Source organism: Artemia sp. Qi Xiang Cuo, chromosome 20, assembly GCF_049724085.1.
Source record: "Artemia sp. Qi Xiang Cuo chromosome 20, ASM4972408v1, whole genome shotgun sequence".
Taxonomy (NCBI): domain Eukaryota; kingdom Metazoa; phylum Arthropoda; class Branchiopoda; order Anostraca; family Artemiidae; genus Artemia; species Artemia sp. Qi Xiang Cuo.
Genome location: NC_142813.1, coordinates 51,427,036 through 51,454,259, shown reverse-complemented (window position 1 = coordinate 51,454,259; position 27,224 = coordinate 51,427,036). Strand labels below are relative to the sequence as shown.

Here is a 27,224-nt window from a genome sequence, read left to right as displayed (position 1 = left end):
TATTGGAAAGCACAGCCAGTTACTGGACGGTGACTGAAAATAGCAGCAACGGGTCTTCATTTGTGCCTACAAATCAGGTTTTGACACCAAACGTGCTCGTCTGCGCAGAACCGACTAGTTTTGTTTACTCTGGCAAGTAAGAAAAATCTTTTAAATTGAATTTTATTTTTCTAATTAACTACTCTTTTAGCCGAAGAATCTACATAAAGATGCAGAGCCATCTGAATTTTGTCTTTCAAGGGTGATTAGAGTTTACGTCCTTTTGAGAGTAACATAAAACCAAACTGAAGTTGTCCTGAAAAAAATGTACAAAATTGGCGTTAATCGCGTAGGCTATATTTTGGTGAGACTGAAATGTAGCGTTTATCGTTAGAGCAAATAGTGCCAGCTATAATAGTAAATGCCGAAACTTTAGCAAACAATGTTGAGCTACTTAATTTCGGCTATATTTCTTTTGTAAGACCGAGTACATGATTGCAAAAGAAATTCCAAATGATAATTGTAGTCGACAGCCAAGAGTGGGGCCCAGATAAAATTTCCTCTCAAGACCATATCCTGTTATGTCAAGGACATTCACCATTATCATCAATACAAAATGAGGTAGGGTCACCCTAGCCGAAAGGATGACACGCTGGAGGTGCAATCTTATATCCATCTGGAAGTGTGTTAGAGTCCTGGTGTAGCAAATCCTTTGGTTGTGAGGGGAGTCAGTGATGTGACTCATTATGGCTCACAATGGTTCAGCAGCCATTACACACAAGAGGACAAAATCCAAGCGTAATTCTTCTTTGGCCACCCTAGGTGAGTGGATGGCACGTTGAAGCTGTAATACTATGTCCTCTGGGACAAGAGTTTGTATTCCTGGCGTAGCAAATCCTTTACCTTGAGATGAGAGTCAGTAATGTGACTTTACAAGCTCAGCAGTAACTACCGACAGAGGGCAAAAACCGAGCTCATTTTTTTACCACCCTAGCCGAGGGGAAGATACACTGGAGTTGTAACCCTATGTTCTTCAGAACGAGTGTTTGAGTCCTGGTGTAGCAGATCCTTTGACTTGTGAGGGAGGTTAGTGATGTGAGTCTGTTAGCTCAGCAGCCATTACACGCCGAGGGCGAAAGCCGAGCGCGATTTTTTTAGGAGCCCTAGCCGAGTGGATGGCACGCTGAAACTATAATTCTTCGTCTTTTGGGACGACGGTTCGATTTCTGGTGCATCAAATCCTTTCGCTTGGGGTGGGAGTCAGTGATGTGACTCTGCAAGCTCAACCAAAGTTACACGCAGAGAGCAAAAGCCGAGCATATATTTCTCAGGTGCTGATACTGACAAGAAGGAAAATATAGCATGTAACCCTTCTCTGCGCCTCGCATGCAATCATGTTTTCAGATTGTATACGATAGCATGTAGGTTTCAGAGACCTTTTTGACTGAAAACCCCTTTTAATCTTCGATACAAGTTGCACATCCACAATTTCTGACTAGGGCAAATCATCACCTTTCGGGCAGCAGACCACAGGTATGACTACTTTGGCTAAAAGTGGTTTAGGCAACATTTGTAAGTGGCGTGAGTGCCTTTGGGAAAGCAGTATAAACAAATTTAAGACAGACGTTTGGATCTATTTACCGACTATAAAAGAGTTTAAACACGAAAAGCCATTTCTAGTTTTTCATTATAGTTTTCTTCTTCTTGAGAAACTCCACTGCGAAATCTGAAACGAAAATTCTATGATTTTATTCTTCGAACGATGCGATACAAAATTTTAATTTTGCTAGATTTTGTGACGTGGTCAGAAGTGGGCGCTAAGTCATTCGTCAAAATTCAATTCTAAATTAATTTGTTAAATTGTTAGAGGCAAAACAGTAACATTTGGGTGGATAATAAAGGCTATGGTACAGACAGGTATGCACATATTTTCCCAATCCTTTTCTTTGGTAAGATACGTGAGTTTAATAAAGAGATTAAAGACGGAAACTCGATGAATTACAATGCATAAGGGCACCTTCATGATCCTGGCTGCATATTTGAACTTCGCCATATAAGAGCTTCAGACCACATAAGGGGTCCACGGACGGCAATTTTGGGATATTGGATTGGGAGAGCATAGTATCAAGTTGGAAGTTAGACTTGGATCATGTACATATGGTAGACCTAAGTGTAGACATAGACTCTAGAGGTCTACGTCTCGGGTTATCAAGTGGGAAATTAGATTTGGATTACTTATACATGTTAGATCTAGTGTTGACCTAGACTTGGATCGTGCAGAGGATTTGACTGTCCTAGACAAAAATATCAGCTAACTGGATGACTTTTTGGATGTTTTGAGGAGGTTCGAGAGAAAAGGTAGTGAACACTAATTCCATAAAATTAGGAACAAATAAGGGTGACGAGGTAACGTTATGAAGCGAGAAATTCTATCAAGTGGATAGCTTCACTTACGTGAGGGCTATTATTAGTAAAGACGGTGGGCGTAATGAAGGTGAAAAAAGTAGAACACCCAAGTTGCAGGCTAGTTTTTGCACGTGAAAAAAAGTATGGAAGGATGAGAAGACAAGATTGCGAACTAAAATTAGAATTTGGGAGCCATGGTAATGGCAGCGAGCAAGTATGGCTCTGAAGTGCGAGACCTTCAAAAGGCTGAAAAAAATCTAGTAGCTATTTCCCAGAGGAACTGTCTAAGGATAGTTTTAGTCGCTCGCTGGAGTTTAGTCGCCCGTATATCACTTTTTCTAGCGCTATAACGAAAGAAAGGTTAAGATGACATGGCCACATCTTATGGATGAAAGATGACAAGGTGCCAGAGATTGTACTTTTTGGCCATCCATATGGGGAAAATCGAAAAGCAGGTCGTCCCGAATGGGGTGGCAAGAGGTCATAAAAAGGAGGCAAAACAAGCTGAGAACTTCATGGAAAGGGGGGAGTAAAGCTCTGACTGGATCAGGGTAGAGGAGGAGTGGTCACAGCTTTATTGGACACAGGCAGTTTGGGCTGCAAGGAATTGTTAGTAGCAGTAGCATAATTTAATCCTGATTCATCGAGCCACTGACCGTGCTAATTTTTACACTCCCTGCACTGCATTATCATGTGTTACTGGAATCTTTATATATTTTTTAAGATATTTACAAGATTCTTTTAATCTTGATATTAACAAGATGATTTAATAATATTAACAAGATGATGACAAGATTCTTTTACAAAGATTCCTTTACAATGATGATGACAAGATTCTTTTAATATTTACAAGATGATTATTAATATTTACAATAATTTGTGAATTAAAAAGAAAAAAGGAGGGTCTTTAGATAAAATAAATTAAAATCAAATTGAACTTGATTCAATTTAGATAAGATTTGAGGCTAAAGATGCAGATAAGCCATTTTTCAACATATCTGTGGAAAAGAAATCAAACAGAAAGTTCTCCTATAGTGATGAGGTATTTTTTAACGCGAGACGTCTCAAGGAGACGGAGGCTTCAGTCCCCTCACATCTCACGGCGTTCCCCTGTAAGGGGTTGAACAGAACTTGTTTCAACATCATTTTAATTAATCACAACATTATGACTATACAATTTATGTTTCTTCCAATATGAAGGGGAAAAGATCGTCCCAATCTGTTAACGACACTCATGATTTATAGTATGAGAACACTTAGGTCATTTTAAAATTAACAAACATGAACAATGTGTGTATGAAAAAGGATGGCCAAGCAAATGTAGGTCAATTCATGCAAAGATTATATTAAAACGCCGATAATTATATGCATATAGAGGAATAAGTCGTACATGCCTAGTTGCAATATTACCATATTTTCCATATTACCTTACTGTCTTATTATCTTACATTTTCCACATTTCATATTTATAATATTATATTGGATATATTTTTATTATTATTATATATTTATAATATTATAATAATCATTGGAAAAAAAAAAAAAAACAGCAAACAAACGAACAAAGCCCATTTGAAGGTATTGTGTCCCTCTCCTCAGGGGCGAATCTCCAGAATTTTTATTGGGGAGGGGGGCAAGAGGGGTCCATATCTGTTTAATCAAAGGGCATGGGATATATAATTTTTTTCTCCACAGTATTGGGGGGGGGGGCAACTACCACCCTTGCCACCCCCAAACGACGCCCCGGCCTCACTTCCCTCTGATGAGGCCGGGTTGCAGACAACTGTTTCCCAGCAATAGAACTTTGTTCCTGTACCAATAGACAATACAAAATACAAAAATCTTGCACAAAACATATTTGGGGATCAAACCCTGTGAATTTGCACCTCCCCCCCCCCCACACCTCCGTTTCAGCCTGGTGTAAGATAATAACTTTCCAGTGAAAGAGCTAAATTTCTGTACCAACAAATTAATTAAAACTTGATTCATGAATTCACTGATAAAAGATCAAGTTAAAGCTATTCAAAAAATATTCCTACTAAGAAAATTCATATTCTTTAATTGTAATTCTTAGTAAAACTTCGTAAAATAAATTAATAGTTTTTTTGTTAATTACTTTTAAATTATATTCGTACAATTAATTATTTTTTCAGTAAACCTTAATATCTAATGCCCTAAATACGCTATTTTACAAAAATGAACTTTACAGTATATGTTGTAAACTTGAAGCTGCTGAATCTAAATCAGAAAATTAAAAAACATTCCATCATTTCAAGTTTTTGGTAATAATCATTGAATTTTTTCTTTGGCAAAATTTAGGTGTTATGGAAAAAAGACTTTGGGGCTTAAAAAGTTTTCCTAAAGCTACTTTTTATGCTGAACTCAAACAGGTAATCAGAACTCAATATCCAACAACTTTTGTGCTATATATTTGGAAATTAAATTTTTTTGCCTCAAAAACCATTCCAAATAATCAGAATATGGAAAAAATGGTCACGTCATTTTTGCTGGGTTATTTAAATTTTTTCCCTTATAATCTCAGAGCTTTGAGCTAAATGAAAGACGTAAAAACGAATTTTCTTTTATATGAAATTTGAAAACAAGCTGAAATTAGGCTTAGTCAAGCTAACATAGAATCAGCACAAAAAAGTCCTAATCAGATGTTGCTAAGCTCAAGGAAAAAAACACGCACGCACGGGAAAAAACAACTTAAACGAGCCCATGCGTTCTTCCGGAATTTTAGGATTTATAACATTTTCCGTATCATGCACAGGTTTTGTGTATGCCATCGGACATTTACATAATTTGCAGACATATTGAAAATAAAAGTATAGTACATTATATATAATAGACATACAACATATGAAAATTATATCACATTTATATACATATGAAGGTTAGAGTATATTGAACTATAAATATAGTACAAATAAAAACGCTCTTCTCTACTTCTCCAGACTACTTCTATTCTACTTAAACTTTTCTTCGTTTTTCTACTTTACTCTCTATTCTACTCCAGCTTCTACTCTACTCTCTATTCAACTCCGTTCTATTATACTGAATATGTAGACATATTCAAGATTAAATGATATATTTAGTACAAAAAAAAATCTTCTCTACTTTTCTAAATTATTTTTATTCTACTTCAACTTCTCTACTCTACTTCACTCTCTATTCTAATTCTCTACTTCTTCTCCATGTCAGACTCAAATGTCTAAGCGAAGAAACTGAAGTAAGGGCACTAGCAGACATTTTTCCACGGAGAAGAGATCCTGCAAGGGCAAAGGTTTGAATTTTTCAATACTTGTTTTTATATTTTGATCTTCTAGGGGGGTGGGGCTCCTCACCTTCTCCTGTATTTGTCCTTGCAACACAGTTTTCACCACCCCAGATGCATTTGATTTCAGTAAGACTGGATTTACATTGAAAAGTATATTTAAAAACATTTTTGATATTAGCCAAGGCCGTATCCAGGGGAGGGGGGCTAGGCGGTTTGAAATCCCCCCAAATATTTGGGCTATATAGTTTCACATTAGGGAGGGGGATAAAGTATAGCGGGTCTACATGCAAAATGTATTAGCTACAATTATTCTGCATATTATGAAGTAAGAATTATTTTCTGACTTCACACTGTCCAAATACTTTACCTCCCCCTCCAACCTAATGTACAAATACATAGCACAAATTATATGTTTCCCATCTATTCGTCTTTTCTTACGCTAAGTTGAAAGAAACTAGCGAAAGAAATTGGTTTACACTGCATGAAAAACTTGAGTAGTAGGGGTTATATCATACAAGTACCATTTTTTTGCAGCCCCTCCCCCCCCCCCCCCCCCGAAAAAATACTGGATACGGCCCTGCTATTAGCAATATATTGTAAATAATTTCAGTTTTCGAGCCAGACTGATTGATGAATCAAGTTGATGTCAATGGTGAGAGGAAGGCACATATGCAGGAATTTATCCTGCATTAAGGAGGAGGCTCCTAAGGAAAAAAGGCAAGCTCCACCTTCGATAAATGGCTGGGATAGGCGTTGCTTAGCATAAAATCATACACAAGACAGTACTACCTGTGAGGAAGCAGAGCGAAGAAATCCAGCATTGGCAGTCAACGTCATAACTCGTAATCTATCTCCAGTTCCGAAAATAATCTTCCCTCTATCTGATATGCTCCCAGTACATCGAAGCCTTTCAGAAGCTTCAGAGGGCTTATTGGGCATAAATATAAGTGACGAAAGAAGGTTTCTTGCTCTTTCAGTTTCCCCCGTTCCTCCTATTGTGGAGACTATCTCAATAAAACCTACAATTGCTCTTTCACATGCTAGAAGTTGTTTCCCTGTAAGAAAAAAGACAGAGTTAAAAAAAAATATATATAAGAGGGTGAGAAAAAGTGAAGTTTGACAAAAAAAGGCTTACCGTTTTAAGTGAAAATAAATAAACAATCAAGCAACCAAACGAGGGTAATTTTTAGTCAGTGGGAAAAACGAAAAGAAAAAGCAGATATTTCGAAAAAGTCCTTTGCCATGACGTCCTCAACGCTCAAAACAGAAAAGGTGTATATAATAAATAAAAAATTAAACAAAAAAACACAAAAAACGATTCTATATGAAAGATAAATAAAGACTAACCTTTTGAAGTAAACTACAAGTTTTTTCCCCTGTAAGAGTACAGAGTAAAAAAGAAGGAGAGAGAGGGGGGGGGGGGTAAAGCTTTGTAAACGTGCATTGTTTAATCTGAAATGAAAATATACAAAACAAATAAGATTTTTAATAATACCACCGAAACTTTGAAAGAAAACTTTTGTATATACTCACTGAAAAATGAAAAATATTTTGGCTTTACATTCATTATTGGAAATGTAAAGGCTCTGACTTGTTTTTAATTTAACTCCTTATAATTGATTGTATAATCTATAATTTACAATATATAATTTATCCCCGCCGTCTCCGAAATCTCCCCTGAACTTAATTAGAGCTATTCTTGGAGGGGGGTTTCAAAAATTCCTTTCTTTATCCTAAATATTGACGATTAAAGCATTGGAACACGATTTCGATTTTTTACGGGGGGGGGGATCCATGGGGAGAGTTTTTAGAAAACCTTAACTTTGCTAATTAATGTGATAGATATGTCTAAAATACAATTCCAGTCATTGGGAAAAAAGGTAATAGCAACAACTTAAATAAGTAAGCAATAACTTACCAAAGAATAGAATCGTTTGACCAGCTAAGGCCTATCTCAATTACTCCCAACCTAGCTAAAGTGACTGAATCTTTCACTTACCGCAAACTATTTTCTCACATTTACCCTTCCTAGACCCCTTTCAGTACGGTTGTCTGAATGGAAGTAGCACTACTCACTATTTGGTGAGACTATTCCACCTCATAAATTAATGGCTAGATCAAAGGAACACTACTGTGGACTTGCTCTTGGCTGATTATTGGAAAGCGTTTGACCTAATCCGCCATAATACCGCTGCCGAGAACTTGAAGGCGATGGGTGCTAAGAAGTATAATCCGCAACTGTTTATGTATTTTTTTTGCTGCCGTTATCAGTGTGTATACACGCTCTTCTCGGGAGATCTGATTCAGAATGGGGCAAAATTACCCGCGGTGCACCCCGAGGCATCAAACTAGCGGTCCTTCTATTTCAAGCATTGATAAACTGCGTGCTTTCGGGAGTTGATGATCGGTTTAAATACGATGGCGACTTATCTAACCTGCTAAAGTACCTGGTTGACAAGCTCCAAGTCGTTCCACAGTTCAGTAGCGACCTCAAGTCAAATTTCGTCAGCCAGTGTGACACGTATGGGCTGCAAATCAACGAGAGTAAAACAAAAGTGATGAGGTTCAACCCTCGAAAAAGTGATCTATCCTGTCCTAAATCATGGGACGCAACCACCTAAACGGAAGATCTATCTGTGGTCACTATTAGCTGAAACTGCTCATTTATCCAGTATATTGCAAATCACGAGAAAAAAGGAAATTATGGCTTAAGAGTGCTAGCGACTTTGTGGTGCCCAGGTTTTTCTACAGTACAACTCAGACTGGCATATTTGTGTTATGTGCGACCATTACTCGAGTACACATGCGCAGTCTGGGGCCCACAAGTACACAATACTGAATACCTAGGTGGTGACACCGAAACTGTGCAGAAACGTGCTACAAAAATCACATTAAGTGCAAGTCACGTGTCTTATGAGTCCGCTCTCGAGTCGCTGAAAATTCCGTCTCTCCGTGGGCACCGATATGAACTAATGCTCAAGTTTGGACATTCATTACTCGCATGTGATAAGTGCCGTTCGTTACTACCACCTCCTTGTACAAAACGTTTGAATACCCGAAGCAAAATCAAGCTGGAACCCCCAAGGTGCCGTACAAATCGTTTCGTAAACTCTTTCGTCCCTTTTTTTGTTAGTGCATTTAATCGTTCGTAAGTTTTACTTATTTATTTTTTTTTCACTTTAGTAACCAATGTTGTAAACAAAATAGCGTTATTTAGTTGCGGCCTAGGCCAAAACAATGACAGCTCTTTTTATTAAATAAATCTATTCTATTCTAGAATAAAAACATTGCAGTAAAAGTACCAAGGACAGTGAAAACTAAATATTAATTTTAATATTAATTAAATATTATAAGTGAAAATTAAAGTTTGAAATGAAAATTACAAAACCTTAGACATCTTAAAAAATAACAAAAAATCAGGAATTCAATTTTTATTAAAAAAAAACTCCATATGCAGTTATGTGATTTTTTGCCAAGTAGTGGGCGCCAAATTTAAAAAGAAAGAAATGTGGGCGGAAATTCAGCAAAATATCAGCTAAGAACGCATGATACCCAAATAGCTTAAGAAGATGTAGTTGCCGTTGGCAATCAACAGAACGTTAATCTTCGAATTTCTTACGGGGTGAAAGCATTGTCAAACTAATTTATTAATTTTGTCTCATTTATCTTGCAACAGTGACAAAAATGTGTTATTGCTCTTAAAGCTTCACAATTTTAAAACAACCAAAAGGAAAATATAAATAGGTCAAAAATAGGTCTTATTTATATGATTTATATTATCTTAAATTAGATAATTTATAATATAAATAGGTCTTAATTTGGTTGTTTAAAACAACCAAAAGGAAAATATAAACAGGTCTAAGATAGATCCAGAGGGGGGGGGGACTTTTTATTTTGATGACCTTGGTACCTCAAAGGTAAAAGAAACAACAATCAAACAAAAAGAAACAAAAAACTAAATCTAAGTTTAACGTAAGGAGGAGGAAATACAAACACAAAAAAGAAAGAAAAATAATACAAAATGAAAAGAAAAAAAAAACACTAACCTTTCATAACCTTTTCTAAAAGCTCCTTAGCTGGTTTGACCTGTTCCCATTTAGCCTGGTCGTCGATAATCTTATCATTAAAATGAAATCTATTTCCTCCATTGGTAAGGGATGAGACTAGAACAACCATTGTCGTAATATCTACATTAATACAGTCATTTCGATTCCTTAGGGCTCTATGACATAAACACCTTTTGTTATCATCACGCATCTGTTTAGCATATTCATCAAAATTAAAAGAGATCCGCTCAAGTAATGGCCGTATAGTTTCACATTCATTTAGGCAGAGTAAACACTTTTCGTCATCTTCATCAATGTCAGGTTCGTAGTCAGTATATTCACTATATGAAGAGTCGGAGTCCGATTCCGAGTCGGAATCCGGTTCTGGGGCAATTTCAGCTTCTTCATAGTCAATTCGTTCACCCTCAACTGTAATTCCTAAACGCTCCAGCTTAGATGCAAGGTGCTGGCTTATGCCACTGCTAAACACAAAAATTAGCTATAAAAAAAAATGGAGGGTGATAATCAAAGTTGTCTCATCTAACTATGTCAAAATGATACACTTTATTTAAATACAAGGCAGTGGGAGGGGAAAAACTCAAGGGGATGTTGAAGGGAAACAAGAAGATAGTAAGGAGAACACGAAACACAAGGAGCCACATTTTCAAAATCCCCTTTCCAGCGAATTGCGAATTCTATTTCCAGTCACCATAAAATAGCAATAACATAAATACAAGAAAGCCAACAATAATAGTGGTAACAATGTACAAAATACTAACAACTAAACAATGACAATATAAAACAACAATAATAGAAAAGAACTATTCAAAGACGAATGTAAGACAGAGATGCATCAATAACCCACTATAATTCATATCAGCTACTATGAAGTCTAAAAAATTATTTAAAAATAAGAAAAATAGATATTATTTTCTATTATTTCGTAGTAAAAAGTGCGCTTTAATTTTATTGGTTGAAATCTGTGACGTATTTTCATAAGCCACCATTCATTGAGCGTTTGCCAAAAAAGGAGGACCGAAATTTTAAGCCTGATTGCTCATTAATTCTCCTGTGTGAAATTTTAAGCCAAACACTAAATAGTCCGCATCATTTTGAAGTCACATTTTGAGGAGACAACTACTGCTACCTTCTACACAAGTTTTGTCTAAGTAGGATTTATCGTACAGGTTTTGATTGCAAAGGGAACTATTAAAAGGTAGTGATCACTAGGTCCAATCAAGACTTCACACAGAAATTTTTCTACACGGACGAATTCCCAGGGGGAGGAAGCATCACCTGGCCCCTCCCTAGCAGCACCCATGAATCCAATATTTCGTTTACTTAGATATAACCACCTCTGTTAAGACCAGGTCGTTTATGGTATTCTCGACGGATTCTTGAGCTTTTCGTTTTTAGCCCGGGAAACACGAGCCACAAGTCTTGCTTAGCAGAAATTCATTTTTTTTTCTTTTATTGAAAGTAAGAAGCGACATGAAAACTTAAAACGAGCAGAAATTACTTCGTATATGAAGAAGACTTCCCCCTCATGAACCACACGCTATTTACGCTGGAGTTTGACTTGCTTTGAAGTTCTTTAATAATGACTGCTCAAACACAATGGCCGTTGAATTAGAATATGATGTTTTTTTAAATCACCATAAAATTTTAGGGTAAAGAGCTGGGGGTTGTCCCCGCCTATATAAGATAGGATGGGGGCTGCCACCCCATAATGCCCCTACTGCCTGCTGTTAAATTGTATATATATGAATACTATATAGGTAACATCCTAGATTGATAGCGTCAAAATTTGCCTGGGGATGAAACACATTTTCTCTGGCATTTAATGCTTTTATTTAAAAACATGCGAATGAAAGAACATGTTGCGAAACTGTTTCCCCAAGTAGAAAAAATAGAGCAAATTTTCATTTTTTGCAAGTTTTCGCAAATAGAACAAATTTTTCTCAGACTTGTAGCTTTTGCTGGGTAACTCTAAACTTACAGAATTTTATATTTTTGGAATTACCGTATAACAACGATTCTTTTAATGCCTATATTGCTATAGAAACTCTCTTTTAAAGTCGTGGTTGTTGTAAGCACGAGCCACTCCTTACTTACAGTCCATAACCATATAACTGTTTAATATATAAACAACAAACATAAAATGTGATTTTTTCATTTAAATGTCAATAAACTTTAAGTTTCTTTTAACGCTTGCCTCCCTCCTTCTAGGAAATTCCCTTACCACGCTGAAAATGCCTTTTCAGCTAACGTGCCGGTAAGCATATGGATACAATTTTTATATTATAGCAGAAAACACGTTTGTGCAATAAGAAGGGAGCTATCAACCTGCAGCGCCTATACTCAGGCTTAACCGAATTGAAGTGAGTCTATTATTTCACACCTCCTCCTCCCCCCCCCCCCGGAGCCTCTCCTATATTTAATTGAACGATCAAACAGTTCGTGGTAACGAACTGTAAGCAAGGAATGACCCGGCTCAATAATAACCGAAAGTCTAAAAAACGGATTTTGATATCAATAGATACATCGAAAGAATCAGATTTTAATGCTGATTTCAATGATATATATTTCATCAACTTCAGTCCTACCCATCAAAAGTTAAACGTCTGAGAAAATTTGGCTGATTTTCGAAAAAAGGGTGAAACACCCCCTAAAAGTAATAGAACCTTAATAAAAATCACACCTTCAGATTCAGTGTATCAGTGAACCCTACTGTAGAGGTTTCAAGCTCCTATCTGCAAAAATGTGGAATTTTGATATTTTTGACAGAAGAAAGATGAAGGGTGCGTGTTTTTTTTTTCTTTTTCCCCAGGGGGGATCGTATCGGCCCAATGGTCCTAGAATATCGTGGGAGGGATCATTGGAATGACAATTAAAAGTTCTAGTGCCCTTTTCAAGAGACAAAAAATGGAGGGCTACTAGGCCCCCTCCCACGCTCATTTTTTTCCCCAAAGTCACCCGATCAAAATTTTGAGATAGCCATTTTGTTCAGCATGGTCGAAAATATGATAACTATGTCTTTTAGGATGACTTAATCCCCCAAAGTCCCCGGGGGAGGGCTGAAAGTTACCAATTTTACACAATGTTAACACATAGTATTGGTTATTGGGAAGTATACAGGGGTTGGTCGGGGGTTATATGGCAGGATCTTTACATGAAGGAAGTTTTCATGTGGGAAGGGACATTGCTATGAAGGGGACGCCAGATTTCTCAGCATTATTTAAAAAAAGATCAGAAATTAAATATAAAAAAACGAGTTTTTCAACTGAAAGTAAGGAGCAACATCAAAACTTAAAACGAACAGAAAACATTACGTATAGGATCTGGGTTCGCTTCCTAGTCAATACCTCACTTACGCCAAAGATTACGCCAAAGATTTCTTAGTACTTTCATAAGAGCTATTTATTCTAATTAACGGCCTTTGTGATTAATGGGTCATTTTTAAAGAATTGGAACAAAATTCGAAGTTTAGTAAAGAGCGAGGGATTGACTAGGTGGCGAACCAACTAATATACGTATTAAAATATATGAATATAGGCTAGAAGTTCGTTACGTAAGTTAATGCGTAAGTTACGTATATTTATTAGAAGTAAAAACGTTCGTAAATCAAATTAAACAACGTTCGAGAAAGCCATTTAACCAAATAAAAGTAAAATTAATATGCAAGTTTGGTTTTAATTATTCATGTACGGTGAGCCAAAATCAAAACCTGCATTAATTCAAAAACGTTCAAAAATAAAACAAAAAACAAGCTTTTTTAACTGAAAGTAAGGAGCGACGTTAAAACTTAAAACAAACAGAAATTATTCCGTATATGAAAGGGGCTGTCCCCTCCTCAACGCCTCGCTCTTTACGCTAAAGTTTGACTTTCTCACAATTCCTATTTTTTTTAAACAATAAATAACTTTAGCGTAAAGACCGAGGCGTTGAGGAAGGGACATCCCCTTTCATATACGGAATAATTTCTGTTCGTTTTAAGTTTTAACGTCGCTCCTTACTTTCAGTTACAAAAAAACTTGTTTTTTTTATTTAATCACAGAAAGTTAGAAACTTTCGGTGTAAAAATGCACTTATTGAGGCATCAGGCACCCACTCCCGCTCGCGCAATGACTCACCAGCCCTCCTTTATAATAGCTGATGCGAAATTATATAAGATAACATTATACATGAATTAAATGAATGCAAAAACACATGAAATTATACATAAATTATACGAAATTACAAATAAATATTGAGGATTCAATAATGCCCCAGGGTCATTTGCAAAAATTCCGACGGCTGGACAAAAAAGTCCCAAATAAATTATGATAAAAACACAATTTTTCTTTGGAAAAACTGATTTCATGGTATAATAATTTTTGCGTAAAATACGGCTGCCTCGGAGTTTGAAAGCTTAGAACTATGTATTTTTGTAGTCAAAAATTGTGAAGGCAGATCTGTCACCAATTGACGAGAAATATTTTGAGGAATGGGTATGTGACACATTTAGACAGATGATATCTTATACTTTTTCGTGTGATAATCCGAATTCTGCTTTTAGATTGCAGTTTTATGTTACACTTTTAGCAATTGGATTATCGAAAAAATAATATTTTGGCAAAACTGGTGAATAGTGAAAAAAAAGGGATAAGTACAAATTATAGTATGATCGGTTAATCAATTTTTTTTAATGATAATATAAAAATGTGAATTAGAGAAACAAATTAAAAGTGGAAAACAAAAAAAAGTGAAAGAGTGGAAAACAAAAAAGGGTGGGGGAGGGGTCAAAACATGGTCATTGACAGTGCAACTGTCGAAAAGGCATAAAATACCGACAATCTAAATGTATCATATACACATTCTTCAACAATTTCTCCACCAAATAAAGAAATAGGCCAGGGGTGACAATTCATTTTCTTCATTGAAAATAAAAAAAAGTCTTTCAAAAATCTAGGGGGAGTGGGTAAATTTATTCCTTTTTCAATTTTTCAGTCCCCCCCCCCAAAAAAAAAAAATTCAAAATCTGTGGGGAGGGAGGTAAAATATCTAGTAATGGAGGGGGAGAGAGAAACTGCCACCTCTGAAGTACCAGATTATAAGAATCTCCAGTCAGACATACCATGATAGTTCTGTGTACCAATTTCTAAGTACCATAGAGAGGGGCTACCATAGAGGGAGGGGGATACTCTTCCTAAACCTGTGCTCTTTATGCTAGTCTTGAGGTTCTTCAAAAATATTTGTCATTCAGATTCATCGGCCCTTGTCTTCCAGGGCTCGTTCTTAGAAAAAGTCAAACTTTAGCGTAAAGAGCGAGGGCTGAAGAAGGGGACGTCCAACTAACATACATAATGATTTTTGTTTGTTTTGAGTTTTGATGTTGTTCCTTACTTTCAGTTAAATAATGATAGGTCCAGCTCTAATAGATTAACTGACACAATTATACAATACAAAGCTTTTATGAGATGTTTTCCTATAAAAAAAAAAAAAAAAAAAAAAAAAAAAAAAAAAAAAAAAAGAAAGAAAAGTCAGCTAGTATGCAATGGACAAACAGTTTAGTTTTCTAAGCTTGGGGGTCACTGAATCCTAGTATAAAGAAACTTCTTTCCTAACAATAAGAATGAGGTTAATGGTGTTATCGAAATGGTGTTATCGTCGATTGTAATTGTTAATCGTTTTAGTATTTCACTTTGAAATCACAATGGGGGAGGAGGGCTAAATAATAACGAGTTTTACTAATAATTATGAACTGAATAATAAAGGTGCTAAAAAAGGTGAAGACGAGTTAAAGCAGAGCCACTGTCCTCGGGTAGATTTCAGCTGTAAAGAATTACAAGCCATATTAACACATGATGGCTAAATTGATGCCAAGATGGCTCAATTGATGACATCTATTGATGCCAAAGCAGTAGATATTCATTTACGTCTGTTTTGTTTACATTTTTTACAGTTTATCGTTTACCGCTACAGTTTACACTTTACTGTTTATCGCTACAGTTTACCTGGTTAAATAGACTTACATAAGCATATATACACATAAAAAAAATAGGAGAACATCGTTGGCAGCATCGACACAAAATTAAAAAAAGAAAAAAAAAGAAAAGAGTAGGTGTAAAACCAACAAAAAAAAAAAGCTAAAACACACGGCACCAAAGAGCTTAAGATCAAGAAGGTGTACCTTTCCTTTAAAGGTTTACTTGTCTGGGGATGAACAGATTGTTGATTTTTGTAATTTTGACGGACGAGAAGCGTTGCCAAATTTATTTAAATAGTTTTACTTATTTATTTTGACGGCTCAAAATGGTAACACTGACCAAAATGGGATATGAACCTAAAAAACTTCTAAATTTTGAAACCACCAAAAGAAAAATCTTAGAAAATCAAGGTTTTCAGGAAGGGATAGACCTAAGATGGGCCCAGGGCAAAGGGGAACCCTTCCCCCATTTTGTTTCTATGTCCTCAGTACTTTCAATTTACGATAAAAGTAAAAAAGGAAAAGAAGAAAGAGAAAAAGAGAAAAAAGGAGAGAGATAAGACCAAATTACTTTTGGTTCTCGGTAGTTAACTAGATTTTGCTTGGCACATGCTTTGTAGTCTTTGGCTTGGCTGATAACTGATCTCTTTCCAAATTCACAAGATCCTGAAATAAGGAGTTATGTTAGTGTTTTTGGCAATGATGATCGTCGGTTTTGGCAATCATCTCGGAAGTGTAATAACAAAGTCACATCTCTCGATAAAAAAGCCATGTACTATGTAAAAAAAACCTATGTCAAAATACTATGTTATTTTATTAATGACATAGTATTTCTTTTTTTTTTATTTTACCGCCACACTTGTATTTAAGGAGGGGCTAAAATTACAAGAAATTAGTGTATATAGTTTGCACCAAAACTGATTTTTGTGAAAATATTCTCTACTAATACTACGTCTTCTACGACTGAACTGCGTAATGTGTCACTGTGCATAGTATTACACTGGTGATCCCATTAATTCTTTAGAACAATTCATTTAAAAATTTTGGTAAAAAAGTGTTTCGAAGAAAAGTAAAGAGCTATATTAAACTTAAGAAATAAATTCCTATAATAATGCAGTCAAACTCAAAACGACCAGAAATTGCTATTAAAGCATAAATGAAACCCAAAACGAACAGAAATTAAGTGAACACTCATAGCAAACATACATATAATAGGTACTAAAATGAATAAATAAATCTTAAAAAACGAGTAAAAAATTAAATTGAATGTTCAAGTTAAACTTAAAACGAACAAACATCACTACAAACATGAATTCGGCTACTGTCTCCTTCTCCCTCCCCTAACAGTAAATCTTGTCGCGTCATTTGCGTTTTTTATTGATAACCATGTGTGTCTTGAACAGTACTTGTAAAGAGCTAATAAAAATGAACTGAATATTTGATATATAATGATATTAATTGCTGAAAAATCAGAAATTCAAGATTCTACCTCACTGTAATTTTTAGTTTTCAATGTTATAAATTTAAAAGAAAATATTTGTATTATAATTCGGTTTTTTGTTTTATAATTTTTTTTTTTCAATTTGTACTGGACTGCCCCTTTTAACAGCCTTGTGTCAAGCCCATGGGCAGTCCAGAAGAGCATTATGTTGTTATGTATGTTGTATATATTTTGTTTAATAATTAAGATATTTAAAGCTCCTAAATAATACTATTTGATTATTCTCCTTTCATTTGTTCGCCATCCCTGTTTGGCATTCTGGCATCTCTGAGAAATTGTCGGATCGGATGCCTCAGAATTATCGAAAGATTAATTCTTAATCTTTCTCTTTCTCTATCATCTTTCATTAAAGAAAGACGCCTCAGAATTATCTTTTAAGAGGGTAACAAAATCCCTCGAGGGTGTCTCCCTTCTTCGAAGAACCAATCTAGTAGCCCTTGAGGAAAGGAGAAAAGGAGGTTAAGGAGGAAGGAAATTAAAGAAAGATGCCTAAGAATTATCTTTTACGAGGGTAACAAAATCCCTCGAGGGTGTCTCCCTTCTTCGAAGAACCAATCTAGTAACCCTTGAGGAAAGGAGAAAAGGACAAAAGGAGTTTTTTTTCCGTTTCGCCATAGTGCTCTTCAAACCCTCCTGGCAAATCCACTTTTCCCTTTTCTGCTCCTCCGTTCCCCACCTCCCTCGTTCTGCTCCAACAAGACCCCCCCCCCCTTTACAGTCTAATTAAATTTGGCAATTAACCTTTGGCAATTTAATTAGTTAATGATAATTGACAACTTCCTCTCTCTTCTCCCATCCGTTTTTATCATTCATTGTGTAAAGCTTATTTAACTGAATTCTTTGAATTTTTACTGACAGTTGTATCTATATCATATTTTGTTTTTAATTAGTTTTTAGGCTTTGTTTTTTGTTCTTTACTGTTTCTGTTTTTTCTTTTCTAAGGGTAACGAATTCTTCTCCTTTAAACCTCCTTAGGGACTGCGGCAATCATATTTTGTTTTTAATTAGTTTTTAAGCTTCGTTTTTTGTTCTTTACTGTTTCTGTTTTTCTTTTCTTAAGGTACCGAATTCAGTTCTATTAGAGCTTTTGATATAAATTTTTTCTTACCTGGTCTTTTATCTTTTAAGCTATGAAAGGTAGTCAACATTTTCTTTTATTACGATTACTGAGTGGGAGGGTTCGATAAATCTACTAAAATACTCATTTCTTAAGCAGCGTTTCTACCCAACTCTACCTGAAACACAAGTTGTTAGGCTTAAATGATAGAAAAAGTTTGACCAATCAGAAGAAATTCAGGCACTTTTTAAGCATGGAACGCTACCTTATATAAACTTCTAGGCGGAAGCTTAATCTTCTTACTTCAGTTCTATGAACACTTGATGTTTGCACGTTTTCTTCAATAGGCTTAATAATTTAACCCCAACAATGTTACAAACACAAATATTCGATGAAGGAAGAAATCTCACAGCACAATTCAAAATAAAATCAAACAACAGAAACCGTGGTGGCTTGGGTATGTCAAAAGGATGGCCCCAAATTGTTTCCCGAACAGAACACTCGAAGGAACGATATATGGACGACGACCACAGAAAGTGAATTTAAACTTGGACCAGTATGCCAAAAGAACGGCCTCAAATTGTGCAGGAATTCAGAACAGTACTGGATATAGATGTACAACGGTCACAAAAAAGGTGAATTGAAAACTTGGACCACCAACGTGTTATACAGCAATTTAGAACAGCACTTTGTTATCCAAGCATTATGATTGAAGTAAATAAGAAGCTCGTGTGATTTACCTGAAACCAATGATGTTTTTGTTGCTGTTGATCTAGGCCATACCACTGTTCTTGCAGTTTATATGCCTACTAATTACAGAAACAAACAGTCTGAGAAACGTTTCGCTAAAACATGTGTCTCAAAAATTTCTCATAAAGTAAGAGCGTCTGGTAAAGCTATCTTGCTTTGTGGTCATTCTAACACTAACCTTACTACTCCTAGTTTACCATGGTCCCAGCTCTTATTATCATGACTGCCAAAAGATCTAGCTATGGCATCAATTAGCAGAAGTAATACTCATGTTCATAATTCAAGTAAATTTGGACTTCATAATTTCAGATCTTGAATCGTTAAAAAAGTGTCTTGTTAAAGCATTGGATGAAGTTTTTGATTAGTGATCATTCTTACCTAGAAGTGTCTGTTGTTCTAAATGTTTTTAGCCATATGCATTGCCGTCTTAAATGTTCCCAGAAACAGCTTTGGGATAGGATAGACGCACAGTTATATCAGAGCGTATTAGATGATATTCTAACTAGAATTAGAATTCCTTTCCACCTCCTGTCACCGTTTCAAAATGTGATTCGCTGGAATTAGATATATATTATGCCAAAATAATTCATGTTATCAAAGTTGCGGCTTCCATTGTGTTTCCTGCTATTATAGCGCGTAGACATACACAAAAAGGGACGGTCTTTTATACCAGGTTTTTCTGAAGCAAAACAGAAATAATAATAATAATAATGATTTGTTTACCCACCATCTACATAAGATTATAGTGGAGCAAGGTTGTGGTATCATATTTGGAATCAATGTGACCGATCGAGTTATGGGCCCCTATTCCAGATAGTTAAATCAACAAAAAAAAATATATGAAGGTAGTGGCAATATGCACGAAAAATAAGCAAAAGGTGAATCAACAAAGATTAGGAATAACCAAAAGTTGCTTTTTAAAGAAGTTAATAGATCAACCCAATCATCAGCTGATTTATCAGAACAAATCCTGCTAGAACAACGGTATGAACACTTTACTTCCGTATTTTTGTTTAATCCGCCACCAACTGAATTGAGTTAAAGAAAATTGTTACATAAACATTTTTCTCAGTTGAGTGTAGGAAAGCACCAAGTCTAGATGGTTTGTTAATAGAGCACCTTTTGTATGGTCCTGCTAAACTACAAGAGCATCTTACGTTATTATATCAAGTAATAGTAACCTAGTTTTTGTTATATCCTTTCTTTGATGGGAGAAGGTAAAGTAGCATGTACACGTAAGAAGCGCAAGGATCCTTCACGTTGGATTGCCACACTTTTCTATCGTAGGTTCGTAGTGGAGCGAAGCCAATGCTTAACAGGTTTGTAAGGTAATTCGTCATGAGAATTTTTTTAGGGGGGGGGGGGGTTCAGACTCAATTTCTTTACGTTGTAGAGTTAAGCAAGGGTCAGTTTTTATTCCCGTTATATTTAGCAGCGCAGTTAGAACAGCCACACGGTACCTACCCATATATGTGATAGACCTCATCTACATTAGCCACCTGTCATATGCTGATGCAATCTTGTTATTTTTCTATGATTTAGTATCAATGCAAAATGTTGTTTATATATTACAATCAGATCTACAGGAGATAGGATTGGAGATTGAACCTAATAAAATCGAATTCCTAGTGGCAGATAATAATAATGATTTCCAGATTCTTTCAATTAGAGTGGGATGACAAGGAATTTTTAATAAAGACTGCATTAAACACTTTGGTTTACCTTTCGGCCCGACAATTAAAGTAACCCGTGAGTTGCTACTATCGTCTGTATTGGACAAACTTAGAAAAACTTATGGCCTACTAGTCAGGGTGCAAGGTCTATTTGATAAACTAACACCTGCTAAAATTATAATTCAATACGTGCACCTCATGTATTTTATCATTCCATGTTTTAAGATGTTAAGTAAAAGTGATAGAAAGCGTATACGTTTACGTTTCCGGTTAAAAGTACGGAAACGTACTTTTCCGGTTTTGTACATACTTTCTACGAATCCCACTATGATTCATAAACAGGTATATTATCCGACAATATGGAATACTTGATATAACTATTAAAATGGATCAACAATACGATCGATTTCTTCGGTGCTCTAGAAAAAATAGAATCTGTTTTCCCCTTAATTGTCTCGATTGATGGAGTATTACCTTAACTGTTTGTCGCTATAGCCTTAATAAAACTGAGCTATTTGTTATGAGTGTTTATGAGGTATTAATTACCAAGCTATTATGAGCTATTTGTTATTTCATTTATAAGCAATTAGAAGTAACTCATTATCCTCCTTTTTGTCAGAAGTGTTATTTTGTAGTTTTCACTTTCCTTTAATTTCCCATACTCCTCTGTGTACATTCATTCATGTATCTATAGAAGGCATAAATAATCATTATACATAGTTCGACGACGACCACAGAAGAGGTAAACTGAAAACATGGACCACCAAAGCGTTGTACAGCAATCCTTAACAGCGCTATTTATAGGTGGACGAAGACTACAAAAGAGGTGAATTGGAAACTTCGACCGCCAAAGCATTTTACAGCAATTCAGAACAGCAGTAGATATAGATGGACGACGACCAGAGAAGAGGTGAATCGAAAACTTAGACCGCCAAAGCATTTTACAGCAATTCAGAACAGCAGTAGATATAGATGGACGACGACCAGATAAGAGGTGAATCGAAAACTTAGACCGCCAACGCATTGTACAACAATTCAGAACAACAGTAGATATAGATGGACGACGACCAGAGAAGAGGTGAATTAAAAACTTAGACCGCCAACGGATTGTATAGCAATTCAGAACAGCAGTAGATATAGATGGACACCGACCACAGAAGAGATGAATTGAAAACTTAGACCGCCAACGCGTTGTACAGCAATCCAAAACAGCGCTACTTAGGTGAATTGAAAACTAAGACCGCCAACGCATTTTACAGCAATTCAGAACAGCAGTAGATATAGATAGACGACGACCAGAGAAGAGGTGATTTAAAAACTTAGACCGCCGACGCATTTTACAGCAATTCAGAACAGCAGTAGATATAGATTGACGACGACCAGAGAAGAGGTGAATTAAAAATTAAGACCACCAACGGATTGTACAGCAATACAGACTAGCAGTAGATATATATGGACAACACCCACAGAAGAGATGAATTAAAAACTTAGACCGCCAACGCGTTGTACAGCAATCCAGAACAGCGCTACTTATAGGTGGAAGAAGACTACAGAAGAGGTGAATTGAAAACTTAGACCGCCAACGCGTTTTACAGCAATTCAGAACAGCAGTAGATATAGATGGACGACGACCAGAGAAGAGGTGAATTAAAAATTAAGACCACCAACGGATTGTATAGCAATACAGACTAGCAGTAGATATATATGGACAACACACACAGAAGAGATGAATTAAAAACTTAGACCGCCAACGCGTTGTACAGCAATCCAGAACAGCGCTACTTATAGGTGGAAGAAGACTACAGAAGAGGTGAATTGGAAACTTAGACCGCCAACGCATTTTACAGCGACTCAGAACATCAGTAGATATAGATAAATAATACTATAGGATTTACTCAGTTTGTTAATATGCTATTTAAACATCATAGGCAGCGCAATAGTGCTGCCTAAGTAAAGAAGGATGTTGGCACAATGCATTATTTATTTTTTTGGTTTCCATACTTCCATACAGGGCACTTCGTCTCGAAGAAGCTGTCGTAGAAACTTCGAAAAGGGCTCATTCGATTGGAAATTGGAACGGCTAGTGCCCTTTTTCATAATCGAAACTCATTGGATAAGTTTTGCCCTGTGGGCATATAAGTTTTTATTGAAAGCTTTGTCGTAGAGACTTCAAAAAGAGCTCATTCGATTGGAAATTCAATGGGCTAGTGCCCTTTTCATTAGTCAAAAGGGATTTGAGGGCAACTAACCCTCCTCTCTCGCCCACCTTTTCCCCAAACATATCCAATTAAAATTTTTAGATAGCCATTTTGTTCAGCGTAGTTGATTTTCAGATAGATATTATGTTTTTGAGGTGGACACTCACCCACAGCCCTCAGGATAAGGGTTGTAAGTTATGCCCTGGGGGCATATAAGGTTTTTATAGAACGCGTTGTCGTAGAAACTTCAAAAATCAAACAATCGATTGGAAATCTAAATGGCTAGTCCCCTTTTTAATAGTCGAAAGTGATTGGAAGGCAACCCCTTCCACTCCCACCATTTCCCCAAACACATCCAATCAAAATTTTGAGATAGCCATTTTATTCCACGCAGTTTAAAGTTCAGGAAATTATACCTTTGAGCATGACACTCCCCCCAATCTTCAGGGCAAGGGTTATTGGTTATGCCCTGAAGGCAAATAAGGATTTTATTGAAATCTGTAGTAGAAACTTGAAAAAGGGCTCATTCGATTGGAAATTCAAAGGGTCAGTGCCCTTTTTAATAGTAGAAAGTCATTTGAGGGCAACTACCCCCCTCTCACTCCCACATTTTCCCCAAACAAATGCGATAAAAATTTTTCGATCGCCATTTTGTTCCACGCAGTTTAAAGCTCAGGAAAGTGTACCTTTGAGCAGTACACTCCCCCCACAGTCTTCAGGGTGAGGATTATAAGTTATGTCCTAGGGGCATATAAGTTTTTATTGAAATCGTTTTCTTAGAACTTGAAAAATAGCTCATTCGATTCGAAATTCAAAGGGCTAGTGCCCTTTTTATTGGTCGAAAGTGGTTTGAGGGCAACTAACCCCCCTCTCACGCCCCCTTTCCCCCAAACACATCCAATAAAGATTTTTAGATAGCTATTTTGTTCAGCGTAGTTGAAAGTTTTGGAAATTAGGTCTGTAAGGATGAAAACCCTCCACCCCCCACAACCCTCAGGGCAAGGGTTGTAAGTTATGCCCTGGGGGCATGTAAGGTTTTTTAGAAAGCGATGTTGTAAAAACATCAAAAAGGGCTCATTCAATTGGAAATTGAAAGGACTAGTGCCCTTTTTAATCGTCGAAAGTGATTGGAGGGCAACTAACCCTCCTCTCATGCCCACCATTTCCCGAAACACATCCAATCAAAATTTTGAGATATCCATTTTGTTCAAAGTTGTCGAAAGTTCCGGAAATTAGGTCTTTTAGGATGATAACCCCCTCAGCGCAATGGTTGTAAGTTATGCCCTGGGGGCATATAAGGTTTATATAGAAAGTTGTTGTAAAATATTAAAAAGGGCTCATTTGTTTGGAAATTGAAATTAACCTTTTTAATAGTCGAAAGTGAGTGGAGAGTAATTGACCCCCCTCTCAAGCCCACCATTTCCCCAAACGTAGTTGAAAGTTCTGGAAATTATGTATTTAAGGATGAAAAACCCCCGAGAGCCCCCAGGGCAAGGGATGTAAATTATTGCCTCGGGGTATGTGATGCTTTTTTAGATAGAGTTGTCGTAAAAACTTTAAAAGGGGTTCATTCAATTGGTAATTGAGAGGGCTAGTGCCTTTTCTAATAGTTAGAAGTGAGGGGAGGGCAAATAACGCACCATTCCCTCAAACACATCCAATCAAAATTTTCAGATAGCCATTTTGTTCAACGTAGTAGAAAGTTCTGGAAATTAGGTCTTTGAGGATGACAACCCCAGGCCTCAGGTCAAGGGTTTTAAGTTATGCCCTGGGGGCATATACGGTTCTTATTAAAAGCGTTGTCGTAGAAACTTCAAAAGATGAGATGAGATGACTTTTATTTTCAACTAATAATTACATCATGCTTAACTGGCACTTATCACATTTTTTAAATAACATTATCAACAAACGTAGAAATGGTAGGAACGTATGACGTTTTATTAAGCCACTATTGTGGCTTGAGCAGTGCCACACAATCTTTCATCATATACCAAACTCATTCACAAAAGGGCTCATTTGATTGGAAATTGAAAGGACTAGTGCCTTTTTTAATAGTTGAAAGTGATGGGAGAGCGACTAACGTCCCTCTCACACCCACCATTTTCCCAAACACATCCAATCAAAATTTTGAGATAAGCCATTTTGTTGAACGTAGTTGAAAGTTCCGGAAATTATGTCTTAGAGGATGACAATCACCTTCAGAGCCCTCAGGGCAAAGGTTTTAATTTATGCCTTGGGGGCATATCAGGTTTACATGGAAATTTGTTGTATATGATTTAGAGGATAGACTTTAGCTTTCATCAAATCTAATGTTTATTTACAAGATATTAGACCTATTTTTGATGTAGAAACTTTGTGAGTTGCTTGCTTGGCGATGGTATTCTTTATTACTCATCATCAGACTTAGAAATCTGATAAAAATGAAATGGCTGTGACGTTTCAGAATCCTTGCAGAATAGTTAAAATATCTAAGAGCTATTTTTCTAACAGAATTAGTAATCAAAATTAGTATTATTTTTTATAATTTACTGAAAAAAATACAAATGAATGTGCATTGTCAGTATAATATACATATACTGATATTTAGTAATCAAAATGGTAATATTATTTGATTTATTAAAGTTATTAAAGTAAAAATATTTATATTTTTTCAGCGAAGTGCAAATTATGTTCTGGCCTTGGGAAGGCATAGGGGTTTTGAGTCCAACTTATGTTAATTTCTGCTCGTTTAGAGTTTGACACGGTTATTTATTGTAATTTCTGTTCGTTTTGGGTTTCATTTATTTATCGACGCTGATTTGTGGTAGTTTCACGCTTGGTAGATTATTTGATTTTATTTTGGCTCATTTTTTGCTTAATGGAGGTCATTACTTTTCTTTGAAAAACATATTTTGTGGAAAAAAGTTTTTTTAATTAATTTTAAAAAACAATAACTTATCTTAGTGTAATTCATACTAATCTGTAGTCTTTGATACTAGCATAATTTAAGACTTCACGCTACGTGATATTTTCTTACAAGGCAAATTTTGTCCGTAATATAGGCAAGGCCAAATGGAATCGAACCTTGAGTGTACAAATTATTTAGGCAGTAGCCTGCTTTCTGTTGGACGCAGATTACTTAGTATGATTTTCTGTGGTACCTAGTACCTTTACCTAGTACCATTGTGGAACTTTACAGCAGCAAAAAACTGCAGGGCTGACGCAGGGACCTTAGTTGTCAAGAAGCGTCGATAATCCGATTACTACTTTATAGATCGGTTAAAGATTTCAAACGTCAAATATTGTGTATTTGTAAACCGATATTGATTTGTATATTCCTGTTTCCTGAAGCTAGTGACTTAATTGACCTTCAGAGCGTTAAAGCTTAGTACTCATTCACACAAAAGCAAAGAATCAAAAATATTTTAAGCAGTAGATCTTACCAATAGATACTAGATGCAAAGCCTTTGGATTTCGGGCAATAATTTTATACCAAAGTTCACCTGACTTGGCAACAATGTCTACGTTCAACTTGCAGCTCTTGCCATACTGATTTGTAAAATTAAATGGCTTCAAGACAGAGCAGGCTTCTATACCAGAAATTAAAACTTCTACACACTTCTTGAGATTAACAATGTTGCTGCATGTGATGTGCTCCTTCTTTACACCCAACGGATTTGATATTAAGTTCTGTTTTACCTGCGAAAAAACAAAACAGTATACATATATATATATATATATATATATATATATATATATATATATATATATATATATATATATATATATATATATATATGTATATATATATATATAAATATTCTTGCTATATACAAATACGGGTATGTGTATGGGTATATATACGCTTGATGTAATCTTAAGCTAATGAACTAAATATTATAAATCTTCTAGGTATAGTTTAGTTAGTAAATCTACCATTTAATTTAGTGTTTGGAAATTTAAAAGTAATTATTAAGAAAAATCTCCTTTTGGCTAATTTTTTTTTTTTAAATTGACACTTATAATAAGAAGGCTAGATGGACTAATTTCTTTAATAGTACTACTTGTTCAAGATGCCATAGCTTGGACATGATTTACGATTTACTAGAATTTATTCTATTTAATGCTTTTATAAAATTTAATGGTAATCTGTATAAGCAAAGAATTGCAATTCCTATGGGGGGTAATGCTAGTCCATTTATAGCGAACTTGTTTTTAAGCCAATTAGAATAGGAGTTTATGATTGATAAAAAGAACCCAAGCAATGTAAAATATTCGCTTTCAAATAATAAATGATACTTAGATGACCTTCTGGTGTTAAATTGTGCAGAGGAATAATATATACCCACCAGAATTAAGTCAGGAACCTAGCAATGGGAAAGGCAGT

At 35.8% G+C, this 27,224-nt stretch overlaps 2 protein-coding genes across 2 annotated transcripts in view; one reads left to right on the top strand and one right to left on the bottom strand.

The window, feature by feature from the left end:
• Positions 1–27,224, top strand: part of LOC148940336 (protein capicua homolog) — a 330,670-nt gene that overhangs the window by 188,226 nt on the left and 115,220 nt on the right. The gene's annotated exons all lie outside the window — the stretch shown is intronic.
• LOC148940339 (UPF0415 protein C7orf25 homolog) overlaps positions 1–27,224 on the bottom strand; it is a 39,171-nt gene that overhangs the window by 2,148 nt on the left and 9,799 nt on the right. The window contains exons 2-5 of the mRNA XM_089106418.1: positions 26,281–26,536; positions 16,251–16,345; positions 9,712–10,210; positions 6,455–6,720 (exon numbers count right to left, since the gene is read on the bottom strand). Coding sequence (XP_088962544.1) covers positions 6,455–6,720; positions 9,712–10,210; positions 16,251–16,345; positions 26,281–26,536 — 1,116 coding nt within the window. The remainder of the gene's footprint in view (positions 1–6,454; positions 6,721–9,711; positions 10,211–16,250; positions 16,346–26,280; positions 26,537–27,224) is intronic.